Raw genomic sequence first — 27545 nt, 5'->3', positions numbered from 1 at the left:
CTATTGCAAGATGAAGTGATAGCCCTTGGGAGGTTCTGAATTGGACCCTGAAGAGAAGCGGTGGACAGGGATCTTATCTGAAGATCTACACACTGGTAGGAACACGAGTGATGTTCCTGTGAGATCCCTTCAGGCCCTGAGCATCTTTGATTCTTTTCTCCTCTTTAGATCATGGGAATCACAGGTAGGCCTTGGGAACTGGGAAACTAACCAGCGTCCTAGAAATTGTTCAGCCTGCTAAGGATGTGGCAGGATGTAGCTCCTTGCCATGGAGAATTACTATCTGCATTAGAGAAATTATTTGTAAATCAGAGAGTTTGGATTTTTCTATGCAATCTAAATGATTGGTTTTGTTTTCTTAATCAGCAAAGACTTTTTAACGAATTAGCTATAATTTATATCTTCTCTAGAAGATCATTTAAAATAGATCTTTATAAAGGCCATACTACCAAAACTGTTGTACAGATTTAATGCAATTCCTATAAAAATACTAATGACATTGTTCATAGAACTAGAAAAAGCAATCATGAAATTCATTTGGAAAAATAAGAGACCCAGAATAGCCAAGGCAGTCCTTAGCAAGAAGAGTGAAGCAGGAGGGTTCACAATACCAGACCTTAAACTATATTACAGAATAATTGAAACAAAACCAGCATGGTATTGATAGCAAAATAGACATGTAGACCAAGGGTACCAAAAAAGAAGACACTGAGACAAACCCACATAAATATCATCTCATACTAGACAAAGGCGCTAAAAACATACATTAGAGAAAAGACAGCCTCTTCAACAAATGGTGCTAGGAAAACTGGAAATCCATGTATAGCAGAATGAAATTGAACATCTATCTCACACCTTGAACAAAAAATCAATTCAGAGTGGATCAAAGACTTAGACACTAGAATAGAAAAGTGGGCCCAAATCTTTTATCATGTTGGCTTAGGACCTGACTTCCTGAATAAGACTCCTAAAGTGCAAGAAGTAGAATCAACAATCTGGAAAGCAGTATAGAGATTCCTTAGAAAACTTTTTGAATAGAACCACCATTTGACCTAGCGATCCCATTTCTCGGTCAATTCTCAAAGGACTTAAAATCAGCATACTATAGTTATGCGGCTACATCAATGTTTATAGCAGCTCAATTCACAATAGCTAAACTGTGGAACCAACCTAGAAGCCCTTCAATAGATGAATGGATAAAGAAACTCTGGTATCTATATACAATGGAATATTACTCAGCATTAAAAGAAAATAAAATTATGGCATTTTCAGGTAAATGGATGGAGTTGGAGAATATCATGTGAAGTAAGCCAGTCCCAAAAAACCAAAGTTTGAATGTTATCTCTGATAAGTGGATGCTAATTTATAATGCGGGGTGCGGTGGGGCATAGGAAAAATAAAGGAACTTTGATTGGGCAAGGGGGGAGGGGTCATGGGGGCAGGAAAGATGATGGAATGAGATGGACATCATTACCCTAGATATGTGTATTACTGCACATGTGGTGCAACACTGCATCGTGTGCAACCAGAGAAGTGAAAAGTTGTGCTGCAGTTGTGTACAATGAATCAAAATGCGTTCTGCTGTCATAGATACCTCATTAAAATAAATAAATTAATTTAAAAATAAATGGGATAGATGCAAACTAAAAAGCCTCTTTTCAGCAAAAGAAACAATCAATAACATGATGAGGGAACCTACAGAATGGGAAAAAGTCTTTACCACACGTACCTCAGACAGAGCACTAATCTCCAGGATATATAAAGAATTCAAAAAACTTAACACACACACACACACACACACACACACACACAAAAAAAAAAAAAAACCAAACAAGTAACCCAATAAGTAGGCTAAGGAACTGAACAGATGCTTTATAAAAGAAGAATTATAATTGATCAACAAACACATGAAAAAGTGTTCATCATCTTTAGTAATTAGAGAAATGCAAATTAAAACTAAGATTTCATCTCACTCCAGTCAGAATGGCAATTATCAAGAATACAAGCAATGATAACTGTTGGCGAGGATGTGGGGGAAAACGTACACTCATATATTGTTTGGAGGACTGTAAATTGAAAATTTATTTCCAAATTCCACTATGGAAAGCAGTATGGAGATACCTCAGAAAACTTGGAATGGATCTGCCATTTAGAGGACTTAAATCAACATACTACAGTGACTCGGCCACATCAATGTTTATAGCAGCTCAATTCATAATAGCTAAACTATGGAACCAACCTAGATGCCCTTCAACAGAGGAATGGATAAAGATGATGTGGTACATGTACACAATGGAATATTACTCAGTTTTAAAGAATAATGAAATTATGGCATTTGCGGGTAAATGGATATAACTAGAGAATATCATGCTAAGTAAAATAAGCCAATCCCCAAAAAACAAAAGCCAAATGTTCTGATAAGCGGATGCTGATCCATAGTGGGGTAGGGGGATAGGGAAGGATGAAGGAACTTTGGTTTGTGTAGAGGGAGTCAGGGAAAGGGTGGGGTTGTGGGGATGGGAAGGACAGTAGAAGGAGACAGACATTAATTACCCTATATACACGTATGATTCCACTAGTGGAGTGACTTTGAACCATGTACAGCCAAAGGAATGAGAAGTTGTGCTCCAATTGTGTATTATATGTCAAAATGCATTCTACTGTAAAATAAATAAATAAATAGAATTTAAAAAGAAATTAAAAAAATAAATATTTATAAAAAGAGCAACAGAATGAGAAAATCCTGATGTTGTTAAGAATTAAATAGTGAACTGGTAGGGTGATATCTTTTGAAGCACTTTCAGAATCAAGTGTCCAAAATAAACTATGTTTTTCATTTGTTACTGAATATTCTTACAGAACTTTAATATGGAATGTGTAATTTCCATGTTAAAAGCTGTTCTTTCTGAACTGAGCACAGTTTATAAGACCTCGCCTATAGTACACTCAGAACCATTAGGTGGCAGTGTTAAGCAGAATTTGATAAAAACTGAAGCCCTAGTCTAAAATGATATTAAATGGGGTTACTACACGGGGCTCAACTGTTATTAAATGGTGAAATGTTTTTATAATAAATAAGACAGTGGTATTGTAGTTTATACAAGCAGTGTTAACAGTTTGGATACCCTGTGACTATTTCTAAGACATATGCTGTAGTTAAAATTAAAAACTAGTATTGTATATGTATGTTTATTTTTTCCTAAACTACATGGTAAAGTATTTCAAATCCCACTGTATAACAGTTGTGAAACTCTTACGATGTGAATCAAAGAATAATTTTAGATTCTGGTTATTTGAAGGCTCAATATAGTACAATTCAAGATTTTAAATGTGTGAGGTGAGAGGGCCTGAATACTCTAGGAAGGATACTCATCGTTATCTGAAAATTATTGGACTAACCAAAGAGAATTGCAAGTAGGGATTTTTGTCAAGGGGAAACAATAATATTGTTTAGCATTTTGTGCCTTTTGAAGTCTTGTGTGGCCACAGGCTCTGTTTTTACCTGAATGCTCATGCATATGAATATTAGTCTCAGAATAGTTGGAATTTAGTGAATGTGGGTATTATAAACTTGTGTTATAGACATCAGATTCTGTCTTCCCAAATAGCGTACCTAGGCTAATTCTTGGTACAGATGAAGTGGTAGGTTTTTAATACCTACGTCTTGCATTTCTCTTTCAAAAACTAAGGGTATCGGTATCATTGATAGTATTCTTGAAACCTGGCAATGGAGTAGGTAGGGGACAAGAGTGTATTGTGAAACGTTGTTATATAGGAGTTGTTGGCTGATGGCAGGGATGTGCACATGAGTTCTAAGGAAGGATAAAAATAAGGAACAGGAAGATGAACCATGAAAGTCACTTTTATTACCCTGTGTACTTTTAGTGACTTAGAAAATGTGCTCATGTTTATGGTGAATCATTCTTTTTTTTTTAAAGAGAGAGGAGAGAGAGAGAATTTTTAATATTTATTTTTTTTTTAGTTCTCGGCGGACACAACATCTTTGTTGGTATGTGGTGCTGAGGATCGAACCCGGGCCGCACGCATGCCAGGCGAGCGCGCTACCGCTTGAGCCACATCCCCAGCCCGGTAAATCATTCTTAAAAAGCCAGTTTTAGTCACTTTTAGAAGGAAGAACTTGCAAAGTGAAGTAAGGAACACCTTGACATGCTTTTGCCCTTAGGAAAGGCTTGAGTGCCCACCTGCGGGAGGGAATCAGAGGGTCCTACCTCTTGTTCTATGAGCGCCATTGCTCCCTTCCAGCGTCCCCATCTCTGCATTCTCTTTCCTTCAACTACATTTATTGAGGACCTATGTGTTATAGGCACATCTCTGGGCACTAGTATCCTGCCCTGATCAAAACAGACAAAATCTGTGTCAGCATTGACATTACATTATAATTGGAAGCAAAAGACAGCAAAGAAAAAATTTAGAAAAGCACCACTATACTGTGTCAGATACTCTGTGCAAAAGTAAGCCAGGGAAGGGAATGCTAGGGTGAGAGGAGGTTGCATTTTTAATCGGTAGTTTTCGGAGCTCGGTGACATTTGAGTAGAGACCCGAAGAGTCCCGGAAAAGCCATGGGTTCTCAGGGAAATGTTTTCCAGGTGTAAAGTGCTGTCAGTGCTAAGAGGAAGCAGGAGTCAGCAGGGCTCTGAAGGCCTCACAGGCCACATGTAGACTTTGGCCACTGCGTGGTTGGGTCTTTGGGAGATGGAAGCATGTTGGTCTGTCCTGTTTGTTTTGTCACTGTTGTTCCTGTCCCTTATTAAAAATATGTTTAATCATTTTACATATATTTATAGTTTTTCGATGGTTTTAAAATTCTAGTTCTCAGGTTTTCAGATTCTCCCCCAGGATAGTGTGTTATCTAATAGTTTATGGTTCTTACTGTGAACTCATATTTGGTGGATTTTGTTTGCTTTGGCAGACTGTGAATGGAATGTAAAAGGCCCCGACCTTTGATGGTCTGGACCCAGTCTCAGTTCTCCTTCCTTGAGCAGTTTGAGGCCACTTCATGGTAGATCTAAAAATCTCAACTTACAGCTCCAGGGGCTTGTATCTAGGTCAAAATCCTTGTGGGTCAGCGAAGCAGCCCATGTTTTGATATCTTTGTTTCTGGTATCTGGATTTATTACTGAAAAATTTAAGCATATGCAAAAGTGGAGAGACTACTATAATGAACTCCATGTTTCAGCATCACCCATGTTAAGCAGTGATCAACTTATGGTCACCATGTTTTACCTGTGTTCTTACTCTTATGTGAATCTAATGGGCCTGTGATAAATTCTCTTTGGAATATAGATGCAGGAGGAGAAATGTAGGCTATATAGGGTATGTGTATGACTTAGACAGCTCAGCCTGCCATTAACAAAAATACCATAGACTGGGTAGCTTACACAACCAAAATTTATTTTATCACAGTTCTGGAGGCTGTTAAGTCCTAAGATAAGGATGCTAGGCTAACATGGTTTGGTTCTGGTGAGAGGACCCACTCCTGGCTTATAGATGGCCACTCTCTTGCTATGTCCTCATATGGCTAAGAGAGCTCTAGTCTAGTTTCTCTTCCTGTTCTTATAAAAGCACCTATGCCATCGCAGGAGCCCCACCTTCATGAACTCATCTAAACCTCATCACCTCCCAAAGACTCCTCCTCCAAATACTATCACATTGGGGGTTAGGACTTCATCATATGAAATTTTGTGCTGTGGACACAATTCAGTGTATAGCTGTGTGTGTGTGTGTGTGTATATCTGTGTGTGTGTGTGTGTGTGTGTGTGTGTACGTGTATGTGTATATGTGTTTCCTTCTTTGCTCCTGTTCTATTCCATTGGTCTATTTATCTTTTTATGCTGTAATGCTTTAAGTAAGAAATATTTTAAACAAGATCTATTAATAGCTACTAGAATGCCACTGTCTTTTTATTCATCTGTGCAAGATTAACCCAACTTTCCACATACTATTATTCTTCCATATATATTTTAGACTAAATTAATCCATTATCTTTCAGTTTTCAGCTAGAGTTTCAGAAAACATTGAATTCATTATTCCTAGATATCATGTAGGTTTTGTTGTGAATTATATTGTATTTATATATGTTTCCTAAATGTACTTTATTACTGGAGTGGAGAAGTTCTGTGATTTTTCTAAGTTGACCTTGCATCTGGCAATCAGTGAATTTTTTCCTGATTCTGTTTGTTCTCCTAGATAGTATGATGAATATATGTTTAACTTTTTAAGAAATGGCCAGAGATGGGGTTGTGACTCAGTGGTAGAGCGCTTGCCTAGCATGTGTGAGGCTCTGGGTTTGATTCTCAGCACCCCACATAAATAAATAAAATAAAGGTCCATTGACAACTGAAAAAAAATATATTAAAGAAAGAAAGAGCCAAACTAGAAAGGGAAGATATTGGGAGATGTGTGTGTGAAATTGACCAAACTATACTGTTATATTGTGTGTATGTACAAATATGTAACAATGAATCCCACTGTATAATTGTAATGCACCAATAAAAAGGAGAAAAAAGGAACTACCAATCTTTCTCCAAAGTGTGTGTAACATTTTGCATTCTGATGAGCAGTATATGAGAGTTCCATTTACTTCATGTCCTTAGATTGTATGTTTTTTGTTAATTTGAAAAAATTTTAATCCATTCTAATGGTGTATAGTGGCATCCAGTGTCACTTGAATTTGCATTCCCACATGCTTATTTGCTATTTGTCTATCTTTCAAAACTCTTAACCTTTTCCTATATTTTATTGAATTGTTTATTTTCTTACTACTAATTTTGAGAGTTCTTCATATTCCATATACCAGTTTTTTATCAGATGTGTATTTTGCAAATATTTTCCCTAAGCCTGGCTTATCTTTTCATTTTCATAATAGTGACCTTTGAAGTGCATAATTACCAATTTTGATAAAATCAAATTTTTCAGCTTTTAAATAGTTTATATTTATTATGTACTATTTTAACTAATGCATGGTTTCAAAGATTTTGTGTTTTCTTCTAGAAGTTTTATAGCTTTAGGTTTTCCTGTTAGTATATGATCCATTTTGAGTTAACTTTTAAAGTTCATTGTTTCTATGTGAATGTCCAATTGTTGTAGCCTCTCACTGAACACAGTAATCTTTTAAAATAGAATTGCCTTGGAAACTGGCAAAAATTGCTGGACCATGTGCCTATGGGTCTATTTCTGAACTGTCTACTGAGTTTCATGGACACAAAGGTTTATCCTTTTCTCAGTAGCATACTGTCTTGAAATCAAGTAACTGTGAACCTTCAAGCTTTTTAAAACATGTTTTGGCTGTTCTAGTTATTTTGCTTTTCATTATAAATTAGGTAATTTCTACCAAAAAAGCTTGCTGGGAATTTTAGTGATATTACATTAGTTCTATAGATAATTCAAAGAGAATCGAATCGACTTTTAAATAATATTAAGTCTTCTTGTACGTGAACATGTTATATCTCCATTTGTTTAGGTCTTTTACATTTTTCTCATCAGTGTTTTATAGTTTTTAAATTTTTTTTTAGTTGTGTGTGGATGGACTCCATGCCTGCCTGCCTTCCTTCCTTCCTTTCGTGCTAGGCTTGAACCCAGTGCCTCACTCTTGTGAGGCAAGTGCTCTACTATTGAGCCACAGTTCCAGCCCAGTGTTTTATAGTTTTTATCAGATAAATTTTGTATATATTTTGTTAGATTCATACCTAAGTATTTTGTGCTTTTTGGTATTGTGGAAGATAGTATTGAATTTTTATTTCCAATGATTGCTTAGTAGCATATAAATATACAATTGATTTTATGACTCAGGATTTACTCTAAGAATGTTGGCATAGTTTAATATAAACAAGTGTTTTACAAGTAGTAAGAAACACGCTAAACATGTTTCATTACATCAGTAGGTCTCAGGCTGCAAAAATGGTCATCTTGCAGTTCACCTATCATTTAGTCAGACCCATTCTTAAACACAGCAATGGCTTCTTCTTGTTCTTTTAGAAAGATCTGCATTTTAATTATGGTGTAACACATGGCCTAATATTTGCCACCTCAGCCATTTTTTAAAAAAATATTGTCTAATTGTCAATGGATCTTTATTTATTTATATGTGGTGCTGAGAATCGAACCTAGTGCCTTATGCATGCTAGGCAAGTGCTCTACAACTGCAACAATCCCAGCCCCAACCTCAGCCATTTTTTATGTGTGCTTTTAGTGCTGACTCTATTCACTGTGTTGTATAGTGTCTCCAGAACTTTCTCATCAAAGTCTCTGTGTTTGGCTAAGTGCTGAGTCTTTGTATATCCTAAGTTATTTTTTCATTTCTATCACCTTTAGATGATTTTCATGGATGTAAATTCTTAGTTTAAATTCTTTCTGTCAGTATTTTAGTAGTATTTCTTCAGTATCTTATTGAATCCCCTTTGTCTTTTGAGAAATGTGATATTGATTTGATTCATATTCCTTTGTGTTTGTTTATCTGTAGCCTTTGGAAGCTTCCAGAATTTTTCTCTTGTTCTCACCATCTCATTAAAATGTGTCTTACTGGGGCTGGGGATGTGGCTCAAGCGGTAGCGTGCTTGCCTGGCATGCGTGTGGCCCGGGCTCGATCATACACATACAAACAAACAAACAAAAAATGTTGTGTCTGCCGAAAGCTAAAAAAAAATAAATATTAAAATTTAAAAAAAATATAAAAAATAAAATAAAATGTGTCTTATTATAAATTATCTTTATCTAAATAGTTGGGGTTTCCTTTTTGTTTTGAATATATATATATATATATATATATATATATATATATATATATATATATATATTTAGTTGTAGATGGACACAGTACTTTTATTTATTTTTATGTGGTGCTGAGAATCCAACCCAGGCCTCATGAATGCTAGGCAAGTGCTTTACCACTGAGCCACAACCCCAGCCCCAACTATTGGAATTTCTTTTTTTTTTTTTTCCACCTAAATAATTTTGTTATTTTATCTATTGGGATTTCTAAGAGACCTTTAATTGAAAAAAAATTTTTTTTGTATTCTTTAAGTGGCATTATCCTGTAAGTATGTTCTCTTCATCTCCCCCGATTTAGCCTTTTAAGCTGACCCTGGGAAAGTTCCTCAGTCTGCTATATTTCTAGCTTGCTAATTTGTTCTTCAGCTGTGTGAATTGCACTATTTAGCCCATTGATGATATTTATTGTACTTAGTGTTTCCACAGTCGTCTTCTTTCTTTCCTCCCTCCCCACTCCCTCTTTTCTACCTTTGAATGCAGGGCCTAGGTTATACTAAGTACACATGTTACCACTGAGCTATCCCCCAGCCCTGATTTCATATTTTTGATATTTTCTTTTGTGTCTTCTAATAGTATAACAGTTAATACATTTTGTAACTTGGGGTTCATATGCTCTAAAAATTCTGCTTCCATTAGTAATATTGTTCAGTTTGTTGTTTCTCTTTCATTGTGATTGTGTTCCAAGGATGTCTAGTGATTCTGACATCTGAACTCATGTTCCCCTGAGGGGATTAAACTACTCTGGCAGTGTCACATCAGGTAAGAGGGGTCATGAGCTTCTAGGGTAGATGACCCACAGTCTCACAGAACCTTTGTTACCTACTCCTGTTTGCTGGCGTTCAATAAGCAATATTGAGAGGAAGCAGTTTCTATGTAGGGTAATTTCTATGTAAGGTAATTCCTGTCCTGGGGGAAAGGAAGGAGGGAGAGGAAAAGGTAGGTGTGGGATGCTCTTTCTTGTTGTTAATACCTGCCTTGCAGTGTGGCTGTGGGCAGATTTATTGGAGATCTGATTATCTGCACCTTGTGACACCCTGTGACACTCCCACTCTGGAGCGGTTCTGTCTCTGCCTTTTTGGGCTGTATTCATGTGCAGGCTCTGTTAATCAGAAGACTTCTGAGTTTCTCCTCTTGAATTTTTCCTGAATTATCTTGATCATCTCCCTGTTTTCTCTGTTCTTTCTTCAAATGCTATTACTAAAGTTCTGCCACCTAGACAGGCCTAGTTGTAACTCCCCCGCCCCCATTTTATTTTTCTTTGTATTTTTGCTCTCCTTGCTGGGAGAGTCCTAAGTTTTGTCTTCCAACTCTTCTAATTAATATTTTAAAATAAACCTTTATTGAAATATAACCCATACGTGAAAAAGATGTGCACATGATTTCAGAGCTTATTGACTTTCTCCAAATGACAACCTTCTAAACACCATTAGTTGTACCTGGAAGTTCCACTTTTGCTGCCTCCCAGGTTCTACTTTATACCCAAGGTCTATATATACTGACTTTTTACACCCCAGTTTAGCTTTGTCTGTGTTTAGTTCTAGGTTAAACCTTGTTTTCTCTGTTTAGTGTTTAGGTTTAAACCTTATGGAAGTGTAGGTTCTTTCTTTTAGCTTATGTTCGGTTTCATCTGTGATGCTGTGCAGTCTTGCACTCTTCTCATCGCTGGTGGAGTGTTGTGGGGCATGAGCACACTGTTTGTTCCCCTGGCTGTTAATGGACATTGGCGGTGTTCATGACTTGGGGTATTATGAGCACTGTTTCTGTGAACACATGTGAGCGTGTCTTTGGTTGCGTGGGTGTACAGGTTTCTGTTGGGTATGTGCCTGGGAGTTGAGCGCCGGATCACAGGGTAGACACATGCTTAGCTTTAGAAGATGATGCCCTTTCCCTGTGGTCAGGAGTTTTGGAACAGCTTGCCTGCCTCAAGTGGTTGTGGTCAGGATTTCACTGCTTATCTGCAGGCTTCGTTTGGACTGAGGACCATGATGACTTACTTGTGTAGTGTGGTGGTGGGTAGGGAGCCTTGGTCGCTTGGGTGGAGCCCCCTGGTGTCTTCATGACCGGGCAGCCGACTCCCCTAGGGTGAGCCAGCCAAAGCACAGCAGTCCTTTCAGTTTTTGTCATACTGGTGCTTGTGAGGTGATCTTCACTGTGGGTTTAGTTCGCATTTCCTTGACAGCTAATGAGATCAAGTACCTTTTCGTCTTTTGATTTATTGTTTTATTTTTAATATTTATATCCTATTTTTAATTTTCAGTAGGTCTTTGCATTTGCTGACATCCTATTTTAGTTTCATGGAGACAGTAATTTTTATCTTCTCATGATATTAAGGATCGTTTCCAGATCCCCCAAGGTTTTCATTTTTCTACACAGTTTCTGTTTCTTCTGAATTCCTTTTGATTTTCAGTTATTGTCTGAACTCTCAGTCCCCCAAATCTCTACACCATTTCCAAAGAGTCTACCTCCAGGACTTGCTGGGACAGGGTGAAGCAATGAGGGGTGTTTTCCAGCATCTGTTCAAGTCCAGTGCCATCCACCTGGAGCTAGTTTGAGATCCCACAGGGTAAAGTGCTGAGCCTCAAGAGACTGCCTCCACTTGAGATGTCAGCCACAAGTCCCAGGCTGCCTGTACTTCTCGTCAGACTGGCTTTAAGTGGAGGGTTGCCATGACCCCTACTCCCACCCCCTACTCCATGTTTGATAATTTGCTAGAGCAACTCTCAGAACTCAGGAAGGTACTTTACTTACATTTTCTTTTATTTCAAAGGATATAATGCAGGAACAGCCAATGGAAGAGATGCACAGGACAGGTGTTAGGGCTCAAGTACAAAGCATCAGCCCTCTCCAGCAGACCACCCTCCCTGAATCTCAGGGTTCAGGCTTTATATATAAAGTGCTATCTCCAGGTACCCCCACCCCTGGTGGCTGGTGGGTGGGGCTCGAAGTCCCAGCCCTCTAATCACTTGGTCTTTCTGGTGACTGACTCCATCTGAGGCTAACTGGTGCTGTACCCTAAGTATCCCCATCGACTTAACTTGGATGTGGTTGAAAGAGGCTTGTTATGAGTAAGAAAAGACACTTCTTTCACCCTGGAAATTCCAAGGGTTTAGGAGCTCTCTGCTAGGAATGGGGGCCAAAGGCCAAATACCTTTTCATATTGTATACCAGACAGGCAGTAGGTGGGTGAGTGGTGGCAGGGGTTCAATGTTCTGATAGCCTCTCATCATTCTGGAAAAGCTGGTACTGCGCCCTTGGGGAGCTTGAAGGTTAGGTCTCTTCTGTGATTTCACAGGGTTTAATGTTTGGCTTTTTCAGGTTTGCCACTGTTATTAACCATTGTATTTCTGTATTCCAGCCTATGAAAAAATTTATGATCATCAGCTCTTTTTTATCTTTGTGGGTTTATGTCTTTAAAAAATTATTTCAATGTAATTCTTATGAGACTTTGGGGGAAGAATAGAGGAAATAAAATAATGTACTCAATCTATCATGTTTAACTGGTGGTATTATTTTCTTAAAAAGCATGTGTTTTAAGAATACTTGCAATTGTGACATCAGACTTTCTCTCCACTGTTTGTATTAGGCTTCCTCTATAAATATTCAAAAAGTTTATTAGGATGGTTTTACGTTGTGTTATTCTCCAACAGTGTTCTTTTACTCAAAGCAGATTTGAAATCTGCTCTGCTGTCTTATTCTGTTAGTCTGTTTCCTAGGACTTTTAGTATTTTGGTCAATTTGTCTCTTTTCCCCTCACACCTAGTCCAGGAGCATCTTTGCACATAGTCGTTGGAGCATCTGCATACCAGTCTGGGGGTGGAGGGAGTCCAGGGAGTCCAGGGAGTTTGGCAGGTTTCAGTATCTGTGTACAGGAACCTAATGTTCTCATTTCTACAAATACCACTTTCTGCCAGGATGTTTTCTAATAATCCCACCACAGAGGGCTTGTACTTCTGACCTTCATGAGGAGATTGCATGATTATTACAGATCTTGGTCATGACACTTTCCAGTTGTGCCTCTGCATTGCACAGTCTAGCGCAGGCACTCTAGGACTGCGCACAGGTGACTCAGGAGGCTAAGAAACAAGGACTGTGGTGGTGCCAAACTTATTTTGTGGACTAATTTGGTTATTTAGATTTACTTAAAAAATCAGTCATAGAAACTTTATGTAAATTCTTTACAACTTTGTAGCCCTGTGTTTCGACTGCAGTGTTGTGCGTGGTAGGCAGTGGTGTGCACTGTCTTGACAGTGCTGAGAGGTAGGGCCGTCTAGATCAGGGCCAGTGCAGAGCATCAGCATACCTACAGCCATCTGTGGTCACTTCAGTATCAACCATTGGAATATTTTTAAGGGAAGTGGGTATTGTGGGCAGAGTTAGCGATAAGTGACAGTTAGCTTTCTAAGTTACTTGTCCCTGGGTTTGAACTTGTTCTAAATATTTAATATATAAATAATCATCATAGGTATTTACATTTTAAGTAAATCTAGTGACTGGGCTGGAGTCTTTGTGTGGACCAGGAAAAAAAAATCATCATCATAGCTTGAAAGATGATCTATATCTTTAATTCAGAAGCAGAGTGGTATTTCCAGAATAAAGGTGGAGCCACGAGGGCCTGCAGATTTGAAATGATCACATCAGCATGTTTAAAATAATAGATGATGGGGCTGGGGATGTGGCTCAAGCGGTAGCGCGTTCGCCTGGCATGTGCGGGGCGCTGGGTTCGATCCTCATCACCACATAAAAATAAAATAAAGATGTTGTGTCCACCGAAAACTAAAAATAAATATTAAAAAAATAAAATAAAATAATAGATGAGGTGAAGTAAACTAATAGGCATTTTATATTTCCATTCCTCTTCTTATTTAAAAAGAAAACTTTGTTAAGTTGGTCTGGTTGTATCTGTTTTACTGGTGAGAAAACTGTTTTTAGACTAGAAAATCTGCCCAGGAACACGTAACTCAGCCGATAGAGAGAGACTTCGAACCTTGATCACTGGAATCCAAAACCCCAGTGCCTTCCAGACAAGATACAGCAGTAGAGGTGGACAGGTCAGGGTTCATCCTGTGTATCAGCTTGTGATTGCTTCTGAGTGTTGACCATGGCAAAAAGGACCTCCTGTCCTTAATGAGGGGCTCAGTATGAATCTGTTTTAAAGCTTTGGATTTTAAGCTGTTCTCTTTTCCTTCCTTTTCCTACTGCTCCCAACCCACCATCTTTTCTTCTATCCCCTACCTCACTCCTTATCCCACTCCTCGTATTCTGCTTCTTGCCCATGTCCCCTCCTACCACAACCTGTTGGTTTGATGAGGCTGGCCAGAGGTTTTAATACGAGTGCTCAACATGATACACAAAGCAAAGTCGACAAATGAAAGATATGTTTCTCAAGATTTTTATTTAGAATGTGGGATGTGGGAGAGATAGCCACCGTTCGATGGTTTCAGGAAAAGCTTAAAGGTCACTTTTCAAGAAGCAGTCTTTTCACCTCCACCTGCAGACCAGGTCACAGTTTCTTGTGATACGCTTTCTCAGAGCATTTCTAAGTAACATATAATGAATGGCTTGATACCCTCCTCTTCCACCAGAATAAAAACCTTATGCAAGCAAGGGACCATGTCATTTTTACTAATGTTGCCTTGGTGTCTCAGTCTGCTTGGGTTACAGTAAAAAAAAAAAAAAATACCATAGACTGGGTGCCTTGTAAACAACAGAAATTTATTTCTCATTATTCTGGAGATTGGGAGGTTCAAAATCAAGGCACTAGCACCTTCAGTGGTTGGTGAAACCCTGCGCAGCCAGAGTGTGCCTCTCCTGCCACATGCGTGGAGACCTTCCTGGTTCACAGCCGACTTCCTTTTCTCCGGGCCTCACATGCTAGAAAGGAGGAGAGGTTTCTATGGGACCTCTTTTATAAGGGCACTAATCCCGGTCATGAGGATTCCACCCTTGTGACCCAGTCACTTCACAAAGGCCCTGCCTTCAGCTGTTCTCACATTAAGATTTGGGGGACACACCTGGCAGTTGGTAGCACTTGGTTAATACAGTGGCTCCCACATAGTGGGCCGTATGTTGGGTGGATGGATCAGATCCACCGATGGATCTGAATGAGAAGTTTTTGGTCTTTTAATTCCGTTCTATCTCCTTTTGTTTGTGATTCCCTATCATTATGATACCATTGTCTGCACCACCCCATCCCCCAATTTTATCTCTAAAGGAGGTCTGGTCTTATTCCTTTATACCTCAAGAAACTTCCTGTGGCATCAAAGTTGAACTCCAGCTGACATTTCCAGCCTTGTTTTCTGTCATTTTCCCCTTGTACTCAGCACACCAGCCAAATCTCACTGTTACTGCTACCTGTCACTCCTGGGCCATTTCAAGCCTCTCTGTATTCATTATGCTGACAATTCTGGTCACATCTTTTCTGTCTTTGCTCAGCAAACTTCTGCCAAGCAAGCCAGGATGAGCCCCCTTAGGTCTCTCTGTCCTGAAGCCCTACCCGAGCCAGAGTGCACCCTCAGCACCTTGTGCTCACAGGTGACTTGGTGCTTGGAAGGCACGTAGGACCTTTATGACTTGAGATTGTAATTTAACTAGCCAGTGTCTCAGCTTTATCCTTTTGAGAGAGCAGGATCTTATTCTCTCTTCTAGCTCCCTAAGCATGGAGTAGTGAAAAGGGTGTTCTTCAAGACCAGAGATTAGTGCAATTGAAATTTGACTCTGCCGCATATACTAGTTGCTCTGATTATTCTTTTGCACTAATCATGGATGCCCCGCTTTCCCCGTCCCTCCTATCTCTCTTCCTTCTTGGTGCCTCAAATCTGTTACTCATAAAAAATATACAAAAGTTGAATTTCAAATTTGGATTCACTGCTGGGGATGTAGCTCGGTGACAGAATGCATACAAGTCCCTGGGTTTGATACCCAAACACCACACACACACAAATTAGGGTTCAATGACTTTTTTAAAAATTAGAGCATTATAGTTACACATAGTAGTTGGGTTCATTTTGACAAATCATATATGCATGGAATTTGATTTACTCCATTTCAATCTCTGTTCCTGCATTTTCCCTTCCTTCTTCCCTCCTCCTATCCTCCTTCCTCTACTCTACTGATCTTTCTTTCCACTCATTTATTTATTTTTGATTGGTGCTTTTTACATATACATGAAATTTCCCATAGTACATTTATATATATGCATATAACATGATTTTGTTAAATTCATTCCTTATTTCCTCTCCTTTCTTGCCCCTCTTCTCTCCCTTCAGTGATATTTTTAAAGGATTGAAATGTGATTGTATGAAATCATTTCCAGAATCTTTCCTAGAAACACATAATCCACTAATTCTTATGTTCTCAGAATATCTCCTTTCGCAACCAAAAAGTTCTCAAACTTTCAATTCAGTTCAGTGTTTGGGTGTCTGATACTGCGTGCCCAGCCTTGTGCTTAGTGCTGAGTTAAACCTTAGCATTCAGTGAGTACACCCCTGCTGTGTACTGGTCCTCAGAGTGTGCACAGTGATGTGCCAGATCAGTCCTCAAGGAGTCCTGGATGGTGGAAGCTCTCATCACCTTTGAGGAAGCAACTCAGAAACCTGCAGCACCATTTTTCTTCAAAGTGGTGGAGAAAAGTCATAGTGGTAGAAAGTACGGACCTAGAAGAATTGGCTGTTCTTGCGTTATTTATGCATTCAACATTGTCTGAGGATTGGTTAGGAAAGGAGAATGCTAATCACCTTCATCAAGACATTAGTAATGTTTGAAGCCCTGTGCCTTTGGAATCAAAGTGATACCGCCAGTGATGAAAATCATTCAGGGCTGAATTCCGTTTCCCCAATGTGAAGACTGAATCCCCAAGAAACGCAGGGGCAAGTGTAGAAAGCAAGTTTTATTTAAAGGATAGAACAAAGGCAGACTCCTTTGTAGAGAAGGGGTCCAGAACTGATATCCAAAGAAATATGGGTGTCCTGTCACTTTCTTACATTTTAGAATTTCTTCATTTTCATGGCCTCTCCTCCTCACTGTCCTTCAAAACTGACTCATGACCAAAGTGACTCCTGAACAAAAGGTGGACCAAGGGCAGGAATGAAGCCACTGAGGGGTCCAGAAAGGAAGGGAGCAGCCCAGGAGGCATTCATTAACAGCCTCTTGTGGGGAGGAACAATCCTTCTTACCCACCCATGCAGGTGACTTTTGGCCACTGGTGAGGAGAAGAGGGATGTGTCCTGAAGATATTAACATTCCATTCCCTTTGAATCAGCTTCCATCTTGCCAACCTGACCCCCCCCCCCATCATCTGTCTACACTTACTGCCTGACCTTTATTCTTGCTTCAAAAGTGGCATGCAGTTACCCATGGAGACTGATGGTTAATGTAAAAGGCATCTTAGGCTTTTAGCACTGCAGGGATTTCCCTCATAGTCTCAGTGGCTTGAGTGTCTTTCCAGGGGACAGATTTAATGTATCCTGTTAAAAAGGGTTTATAAGCTTTCACCAGAAAGTTGGGTGAAGCCACATGATCTGTGATTTCATATTTGAATATGAAGGGTGGTGGCCCAGTTGACCTAGACTAGAGTTTTCTCACCCATGGCACTGTGGTATTTGGGCTTTATGACTCTTATCATGGGGGGCTGACTTGTGCATGGCACGTTGTTTAGCACCCCTGGTCTCTATCCAGAGGATACTAGTAGCTGTTTCCCCAGTCGTGACAACAAAATATGTCTCCAGATTTTGCCAAATGACACGTCAGAGGCAAAATTGGCTCTGATGGCAGATGAGAGTTTGCGTGGTACAGCATCATAAACAGAGCCTTGGAAAGAGTTAGCCCCCACACTCAGGAGTTCATTGCCTGTGAAACAATTTGAGCTCTCTTAACCAGGTAGAATATTTCTAGTAGTTGACTAAAATAGGGTTGGTTGAGGCTATTAGTAAAAATTTGTTTCAAACAAGTTTAACATCCGTTTTCATTTCTGCTTTTGTAAGTTGCTTTGCTACCCAATTCCTTTATTTTAGCTATCTTCCTCTTGGGGCTTAAAATATTTTGAGTATGTCAAAATTTCCAGCCTAATAGGAAATGTTCTTTGTTCAAACAGGAATAAAAGAAAAGTATTAGTAACTGTTAGGATAGGATGATGGGAAGTTTAATGCTGGTTAAGTCAGAGTCAGGTGGTGGCAAAGTAGATCATTTAATGATAAAGGGAACTAGAAGTCTGGTTGTATTCAAGATTCACTTCCTGTTCTTGTTTATCATTGGAAAGTTGCGCCTTATGAAAGATTTTAGATTCAGATCATTGTAGTATTCTAAGAAAAAAATTTCAAAATGCTAACCATGCCTTGATAACCATAGCAAAATACACAACACACAAAAATAATCTCATACCTATTTTAGGATGAGTTTTTGTCCTTGTTGTATGTTGGGTTCTGAAATATCTATGCACTTCTGTTATCTGTGGTTAAAGAAGGCCTGTCGAGTTTTCAGAGCACAGTGTGCCTGCTTGGGCTGGACAGTTTGTGGAATAATTAATGAATCCTGACTGATGCAGTAGAAAGGGAATTGATTATTAAAGCAGCACAGAGAATCTGAGATTGGGCATAGAAGCAGTCCTAGATGCTGCAGAGCTAGAGTCAGCACTAATTTCCCCTCTCCCCTAAAATTATTCATTTACTTAACATTCAGTACTGACAGCACATAGGCAGAGAGGTTCTGAGTGCACCTGTCTGTATTATTTTCAGCTTTCATCTCAGTGTCTAGGCAAGTGCTGGCTCCTGCAGTAGGCATTTAACAAACGCTTGCTGCTTGTTAAGGCAAAGGATATGGAATATGTCTTAACCAGACCAAGGATATGTTTGTCAACATCAGTAACAACATGGAAAAAAATACCGAGAAATATTTTGAAATATGAAGATTATTATTATTTTTTATGGTGGAATTTATTCTTTCTCTTAAGAAATCTTAACAAATATATATTGAATAGCTGTTGTACTACAGAGCCTAGTTTTACCATGCTCCTACTTTAGGTGAATGTCCACCACAGTCTTGTAGGATACTAGTTTGTTGTGTTCTCTGCGGGGAGCAGAGGCTCTGAGCACTTACCCAGTCACTGGGCTGTGGCTGCTTAAATGGGAGACTGGAAGGAAATCCACACCCATGATTCTTTTTTTTTTTCCATTTTATTTTAGTTGCAGATGAACACAGTACCTGTTATTTTATTTATTTATATATGGTGCTAAGGATTGGACCCAGAGCCTCACACATGCTAGGCAAGTGCTCTGCCATTGAGCTACAACCCCAGCCCCCCCACCCCCTCACACACACTCTGACTCGTTCCCCTCCAGGCAGTATGCCTTAATGCTACTTTCTTTTGTAAGGCAAAAAGTCTAAAAGTCTAATTGGGGTCATCTATTTACTATACCAGAAAATAATTCAAATATATAAACTTTTAGCAAACTGAGGCTTTCTCTCTATTTTTCAACTGTGGGGATACAGATGCTTGTATCAGTAAATGTTAGTCTCTGGGAGGCTAAGGCAGAAGGATTGCAAGTTCAAAGGCAACCTGTGCAATTTAGTAAGACCCTATCTCAAAATAAAATAAAAAACAGGGTGGGGATGTAGCTCAGTGGTAGAGCGCTTGCCTTACTAGCACATGTGAGGCCCTGGTTTCAATTCCTAGTACTGGGCAGAAAAAAAGTAAATGTTAGTGTTCAAAGACAACTTTTATGTTGTGTTCAAATTTTGCCGCTAAAATGAGAAGTACAAATAAGCCAACACACTGTAAAAAGAGTTTCAGATGATATTTGCGGGGTGCCCCTGAGAATAGGATCTAAAGAAGCCCTCAGCTACAGGATACTTGGGTCATTTAGCCATTGATTTTGTTTTAATTTAGTGGCTAGAAGAAACTATACTGTTTCTCTTCAGTAACTTCCAAATGCTGCTGCTTATGTTGTATTATTTTTTAAAATTTTAAAATAAATCAAGCTTCTAAAAAGTTGCCATAATAGGACAAAGAATCCACTCGTACTCTCAGCCCAGATGCCCAGATTATTAACACATTCTAAATTTGCTTTATCATTTTCTTTCTGGGCACTTGTGATAGTTTTCTGCATCATTTGAGAGTAAGTTTTACACATGATGTTCCTTTACTCCTAAGTACATCAATATGTGTGACTTTATTCATATTTGGCAATTATACAAACATAACCTGTTTTTTGTCAGTGACTTTTTTCGCCATCAGCCCCCTTACTAGAACTTGTTGAAGCTCTGTTGAGACTCCCCACATGTGCTCTTAGCATGTAAATGTGGCCACTGTGCGTCCCCTTCTCACATCATTCGGGTTGCTGCAGTTACCCGAGTAGAGACAGAGACTGGTAACCCATCTCTGTCCCTTTCTCTCTGAATCCATCCCTGAACTTCTACTTCCACCCTTGTTGTAACAAGAGTGTGGGAATGTGTTAGAGGCTATACTTACCATTATAAAAACTTATTACAGAAAATGTCAAACATTCACAAATGCTGAGAAATAGCAGAATGAATGCCATGTACCTGTTATCTTGTTAGCATTTTGTCTGCCACACAAACTTCAAGTAATTCCCTAATGAGACACTTTTTCCTTTAACTGTTTGCTCCCTAAATTCTCAGTATCCCCTAACCCTGTGCCTGAGACTGACCATTCTCTTTCTGGGTCTCTGGAGAGACCTGAGGGTGTGGGGACAGACACAGTCACATACTAGGCTTCAGGTAGAGCCTGGGAAAGATTGTTGAGACTAGAAACAAAGACTGCTTCCATTTCTTGTCATGTGAGTGTCAGGTGTGTGAGGTTAATGCCTTCTCTTTACACTTGTTCTTTAAATAAAACCAGTAAGATCAAATTCATGACCTACTTCTTACCCTTGCTCCGCTGATGGGGCACAAATCGGCAGTAATGCTTGAGATGTCTCTGGAGACACTTGCAGTAGGTCTCAGTCATTATATGTGATAGGTAGTAAATGATAGCACAGGATGCATCCATCTTTTTAAGCCCTCCTACAGGCAGGCACCCTAATGTTGCCACTACATACCAAAGTGGGGAAAGGGGCTTTCACTGTGGGACCTGAGGGGAAGGCTGTGGATTGCTATCCTCAGGCAGAAAGGACACATTAGAATGTTACTTTTTTTAGACGATTCAACCTTTTTGTAGTCCCCCTGTGGTTTCAGTCTGACATACTCTTTTCTTCTCAAAACCTACATGGGAAAAGTTATTCTTACAAGTTATAGAAACCAGAAATAAAGATTCTCACGCTCTGAGAAGATGGAAAAAGGACAATCAAAAAATACTTAAATTCTTGTTTCTGATCAATTACAATAGGTCCTTTAGGGGACAGAAGGTCATGGGGCTCCTGCCCAGGACTGGCTTGCAGGTTAGTTATGTAGATAAGATATCTAAAAAGTATTATTAGCAAGGAGAAGAAACACAGAAGCTCTTGGTTTTTGAGGAAGATTAACTATTAAAACAAAAATTGTGTTCTGTATTTCCCATCTATATTGCCTTCTCATATAATTTCTTCTAACAACTGTAGTGTTGCAGAGATTTCTCTTCAGTTTGAATATGCACTGTCAGAGATAAGTAAGTGTAAGTAGACATATGTGCCGTTTTTATATGTGGAAGAAACTGGAAAAGCTGGTGGTCCTCTTCTTACACTGTCAGCAGAAAGCAAAAAGAAATCCTGACTGAGGTAAATGTTGTTCTAGTTTCTACTGTAAAATATTTCTCATGATTACTATTTTAGTACCAAGCATGTGTTAGTTACCTACTGTGCCTAACAAATAATCACATGCAATAGCATAAATCTCATGTCCACTTCCATTCGTTTTAATAATGTAGAGTATGTGGCTAATGTGTGACAGCCTGTTGTCAACATGGTTTCCGACATGAACTTGTCCACGTTCAAGGAGCTGTAGTCACAGCTGCTCAGGAAAAGTCAGTGTCTCTGCCCCAGTGGAGTCTTATGTTTTAGCTGAGGAAGGGACACAAGCATGAAGTATAAGCCCTAGGCTATCTGATGGCCAGCAGAGACCTGACAGATTATCTAACACTGGCTTCCCTGAGAGGAAAACCGAGGCCCAGAAAGGCTCAAAGACTGGACAGAGTGGGTCGGAGCTGGGTTACAGCCAACTAGAACCAGGCTTCAGGAGCCCAGGAGTTATTTGTCCTATTATTTATAGCATTTTTTCTTCCTTTGTCTGAGTTCAGGCTCTCTGATGTAGACTTTAAAAGCCAAATGAGTTGAAGACAGGAAGTTTGGATGTAGGTGTAAACAGTAAGTTAAGGGAACAGTAATCCATCCAGTGAGAACCAAATGTGTATTCTCTTCTTGGAAGAGAGACAAAACTAACCAGACTGACTTGAAAGGCACATACTGGGCAATGCAAAGAAATTGGCTTGGAAGGATTGAAAGTGTAGGGGAGGAAGTGGGACTTCCATGCTGTAGACTCTGGGGAACTTGTCTCCATCCTTGAGTGTGAAAGGACCCAGTGAAAGTGGGATGAGGGGAAGATGAGTTTGTGTGCTACGAGGATTGTCTGCATTTTCTTTTCCTATATTCTGTATTGTTGAGAGCCACAGCCAAAGGGGCCCCAGCAGACTTCCAGCTGCCGGCTGATGATTGGCTCACAGTGGCCCCAGCAACATCTAGCTGATTGGCTCCTCTGCGGTGATGTTCATTGGGCTGTTTCCCTGCCCTTTCAGACCACGGAGCTGCTCATTGGGGGACTTCCTTGGCTCCGCCCACACGACCCAGCCAATCGGCCTCAAGAGCAGGAGGATTGTGGGAGGTGGTGAGGTTTGTGTGGGGGTGAGAGGCTTGGGGAAGCCGGTGGTGGCAGTTGGGCTCTGAGGGTTTTTTCCTGAGGAGCTGTTTTGTTTGGCGTTTGTAGTTCTAAAAATAAAGTTAGTTTCTTTTGACAAGTGGCTCCTGAATTGTGCCCAGCCAGACTGCGGCACTGTACATTGGTTTTTCCTTCCAAGTAGGTTAAACACTCTATCAAATCAGAGTGGGCAACACTCTACAGCCCCACGGGATGCAGCCACAAATGCATCCTGGAATCCAGAGGCTTAACACTTGAGTGTACTGCTTGTGTGCCCTGCTCATTCAACACAGGTGCATAGGGTGGGAGTTCTGCACTTACTCATTCAGGGACCCAGGCTGACCAAGGTCCACCATCCAGAGCATCACTGCTCACAGTGGCAAGAGAAAAGAGCTGGATAGAATATGTCATCACTTTCTCACTTCACCCTGGAAGTGATATATATCACTTCCCTCAACTCATTGGCTAGAAGTAGTCACATCCCCCCACCCCCAATCCAGCAAGGGAACAGTATTTCTTTCAAGACTCTTTGAGGGACATGTAATACTACTCGTTTAAGAGAGAAAATGTAGTGGTAAGAGTGCATAGCTAGGTGCAGTGGTGCACACCTGAAATCCTAGCAACTAGGAGGTTGAGGCAGAAGAATCACAAGTTCAAGGCCAGCCTGGACAACTTCATAAGAACCTATTTAAAAATAAAAATTCAGAAAAGAGCTCATGGCAGAGTGATTGCCTAACACATGTGAGGCCCTGGCTTCAGAGTGAAGACCCAGAGCCATACTGCCGGGATCCAGAACCTGGCCTCTCCAATGACTAGGACCTTGGGAAAGCCACACACCTCCCTGGCAAGTTAGTTTCATAGTCTATGAAATGGGGGCAGAGAGAAAGACCAGCCTCACAGAGCTACTGTGACGCGTCTGAGCTTCCCATGAGTGCTTGGAGCACTGTGCTGTACAATCGCTGGCAGGTGTTATGGTTGGTATTATTAGTGTAATATGTTGGCTTCCTGGACAGTGTCCTAAAGGAGCCTAAAGTTCTGACTCTGGTTGAGCAGCCAGACGGGAAGAGGTGGTGGCAATCTAGGTATGGCTGGCTTGTGTCTAGACAATGGTGGTAACATTGGGTAAAGTGAAGATGGACAGGAGAGTGCAGGAGGAGTAAAACCAAGCAAGGCTTTGCTCACTGCTAACCCCCCCTGGATGTCAGGAGGCTGTGAGTGGCTGGGAGAGTGAAGGTGGAGTCTTCAAGCAAGTAGGGGCCACGTGGGGAAATGGGCTGATGTAAGATGTAGAAGTGGGGAGAGGGACAGGCACAGGCGGCTGTAGGAAATGCAGGCATGTGACCCAGGCAAGAGGAGGAACTGGAGCTAGTTCTTGTTGAGCACATTTCAGTAATGGTGGCAAGGGACTGCTCCTAGTCATTGACTGGCTGCAGCCCTGGGCCAGAAGGTTTGGGTTTAAATCCCAGCTCCAGCATACCATGGGCCCTGGCACCCAGCCTCCTGTCAGCATGGTGGGGATGATAAGCACACCAACTCAGGCGGGGGTTAAGTGACATGCTGCCTGTGCCGTGGTAAGAAGAGTGTGTGGTGACTGATGGGTAACGGTCATTCTTAGCTCACTGAGGTTTTAATGAACAGAAATGTGGGGCTTTCTTCTAAGTGATGAGTTTTTCTGAGTGTAATGCTTAGAACTTCCATCGGCAGCAGTCTGGTGAATACTCATGGGCATGGTTGGTCCCACATCATTTCTAGTCCTCATGCCTTCATTTCTGATTCTTAATCTGAATAGTCAGTCAGTAAACACATATTTTTAGCTTTTCAGAGAATAACAGATTACAACAGACTGAAAAGTAACCAAAGTAGAACATTTAAAAGGCTAATTTAAGATCAGTGCTTCCCCTTTTAAAATTGCACACCACTGTTGGCTGGTTGGTAGGAGCCACTGCCCTCGCCCCTTGAGTTATGAAATTACCTCCAAGCAGAACATACTGCTCTATCTAATTCTATTAATAATTTGCTGTTTAATTGCCTCTGTTTTTTAATATGTCTAGTTTAAGTTGCAGAGTCTTCTAAGGCACATACGTCTCTCCTCAGGGGCACGTGCAATCTAGCATTTATGGTATTTCTTATCATTCCTCTGAGAAATTAAGAACATCCCAGGTATTCCCGTGGGGCTGTAGAGTGTGGCCAGTGATAGTACAAGACACGTGCCATTCTGTTCAGTGGGTACTTGAGAACTCTGTATTGGCCGGTGCTGTGCCAGCTCCTGGTACATAGCAACCAGGGCCTTGTCCTCAAGGGGTTCATAGCCCATCCAAGTTCATAAGCTATTGTTGAGTCATTTGTCCTATTATTTAAAGATTATATACTCTGCTGGCATAAATGATACAAGTCAGCCTCTCATACTTTTTCTGGGTCCACATGATTTATTCTTTCTTTTTTTGTTTTTGGCAGTGCTTGGGTTTGAACCCACTTGTGCTCTGTCACTGAGCTTTTATTTTTTATTTTGAGCCAGTCCGTCCTTCCTTCCTTTCTTTCTTTTTTTTTTTTTTTTAATCATTTTGAGCCAGGGTCTTGCTAAGTTGCTGAGGCTGGCCTTCTACTTGTGATCCTCCTGCCTCAGCCTCCTGCATTGCTGGAGATTACAGGTGTGTATCATCCCTCCCAGCTTCAGTTCTGTCTTCTTTATGGCTAGAATATCGAGTTATTCTTGTTGCTGCCTCCTTGACAGCTGCTTTTGACAACTCTTGTTGCTGACTCTTGACCAGCTGCTTTTCTGGATTTAGTATGGGCAGCCCTCCCTGCTCATGTTGTCCACAGAATTGTGGAAGGGAAGACATCACATAACATATGGCCTGTTTCTACATTTTTGAGCTCTTTAGGTATACCTGATGTCATTTCTTGTTATTCTTATACCACCACTGACTAGTTGATACATGTAATAGTTTTAAACTGAGTAGCTTTAAGGGTTTAAGAAACTTTAACCAAATGATCTTTTTAGAAATAAAAGTATTATGAAAGAAATATGGCCATCTGCCATAATAACTATCTACTTCCCCAAATGGAGTTTTCCTATCTCCCTATTTTATTTAAACTTGTAATGTATTAATTGATTCATTTAGAAAATACTTATAAGTTATAATTTACCGCTCCCCCACCACACCCCTTGGTCCTGGGAATCAAACCCAGGGGTGCTCAACTACTGAGCTACATCCCCCCCACCTTTTTAAAATTTTGATACAGGGCCTCATTAAATTGCTGAGGCTGGATACAACTTGTGATCCTCCTTCTTCAGCCTTCCAAGTAGCTGGGATTATAGGTGCTCACTGTGCCCAGCACAGTTTTTAAACAGATGTAGATCACCTCCTTTGTTCTGTAACAGAATACAAAAATTGTTTAGCACTGCCTCTGTGCTCCAAGTTTACCTACTACTGGTGAAGGGACTGTGCCAGCAATAAAAGTGAAGTTAACTATAACAATACAAGATGATGCGAGAGAGCCCTAGGTCATGGTGAGTGACGGCTGGGTGAATGGAGTAGGCCGTGAGGCCTTGGGAAGGAGAGAGAAGGGCTGAGTTTGACTGACTATAGACTTAGAAAAGATTATTTGGAGATTTGTTTAGAGTTTACCTTTTTGTCGTAGGCTACTGAAATCTAGATACCATCATGTTTATAGGTTTGTGGGAGGTGGAAGGGAAAGGTGGGAAACTTAAGGTAAAAGAATGTACTGTTCCTTTCTTCGCCTGGTCTTACCGTTACCCCTGGCAACAGCTGACCGTTCTGGGAAGGAATGCGCCTTTCCTTCCATAGGCTTCAGTCAAGATCTCTGACATCTTGATACTACCAGATTGGATGCTGAAACAGCAAGAAGACAACCGGAACTTTGAGGAAAAAACTTACTGTATCCAGTAGTTTGTACATGGCAGAAGTAAAGTCAGTGTTCCAGGAAGTTCTTCCAAACCAAGGGCAGCTGTTTGTGGAAGGTATACGCACAATGGTGCTCTGTAAACCCAAACTTTTACCCTTAAAATCTTTGACTCTGGAAAAACTGGAGAAAATGCAGCAAGCAGCACAGTTCACTAACAAGAAATGTCAGAAAAAGAACACAACAGCAAATAACCCATTGATGAGACTTACCATAGGGAATACCCTTCCTTACCTATTAGAAAGTGTTCTGCAGCTATATGCTGAAAGTAGGATTTAATAAAACTGGTAACAGTCATACTCACGTAAATGAAAATAAAATTCCCAAGATTGGTAAAACTTGTGAATTTAAACCGTGGTTTGTGTTGATCGCAAGCAGTTGAAACTCTGAATTAAATCTCACAGAATTTTCTTTGACTCATGTTTTTAGAATTTCAAATTGTTCTTCATTCCTACTGTTATCAGTTTTAAATTTATAGGCACAAATGACTAATTGTAACTTTTATATACAGAGGATCTTTGCATGTTTATTAAATACCTGAATTTGAAGATTAAAAAAAAATGTGCTGTTCCTCTGTCAATTGCTAGAGGTATTGACCTTCTTGTGTGAAGGAACCTAAGAACTGGTCCCATGAGCACCTTGTCATTGGCTCATCTGCAGGATGGTCTGTGTTCCAGTGTAGTCTGGAACTGGTTTACCATAAAGAGCCTCAGACATTGAGGAGGCTCAATGTCTTTGTTTCTGGTTTTCCTTTAGTTGCCTTCACAATGGTTTATTTTTAGACATCTGACTCAAATGACCACCTCGTGCCACCTTGCACAAAATATCTAGTGCTTACCCTTTGTTCCCTTCCACTTGGGAAAGTTTATAGATGGAATGAAGGCAAGGTAGTTAGATCCCAACTTTTGTCCATGCAGTCTCGTCTATCACCTATTTCTAGGAGGCATTTCAAAGGCCATGTGGCTTTTTGTGAAGTTAATATAACACAGATCTGAACT

General features: G+C 40.2%; 2 protein-coding genes across 3 annotated transcripts in view; both read left to right on the top strand.

The window, feature by feature from the left end:
* Positions 1–27545, top strand: part of UBAC2 (UBA domain containing 2) — a 159494-nt gene that overhangs the window by 52759 nt on the left and 79190 nt on the right. The gene's annotated exons all lie outside the window — the stretch shown is intronic.
* On the top strand, positions 26542–26826 carry LOC308652014 (BBSome-interacting protein 1-like; the record flags this gene model as incomplete). The annotated part of the gene is made up of 1 exon (XM_081299678.1): positions 26542–26826. The coding sequence occupies one exon, from the start codon at positions 26542–26544 to the stop codon at positions 26824–26826; it is 285 nt and encodes a 94-aa protein (XP_081155804.1).

The sequence above is a fragment of the Spermophilus citellus genome, assembly GCF_964194105.1.
Source record: "Spermophilus citellus genome assembly, chromosome: 1".
Taxonomy (NCBI): Eukaryota; Metazoa; Chordata; class Mammalia; order Rodentia; family Sciuridae; genus Spermophilus; species Spermophilus citellus.
This window is presented reverse-complemented; position numbering and strand designations above follow the sequence as displayed.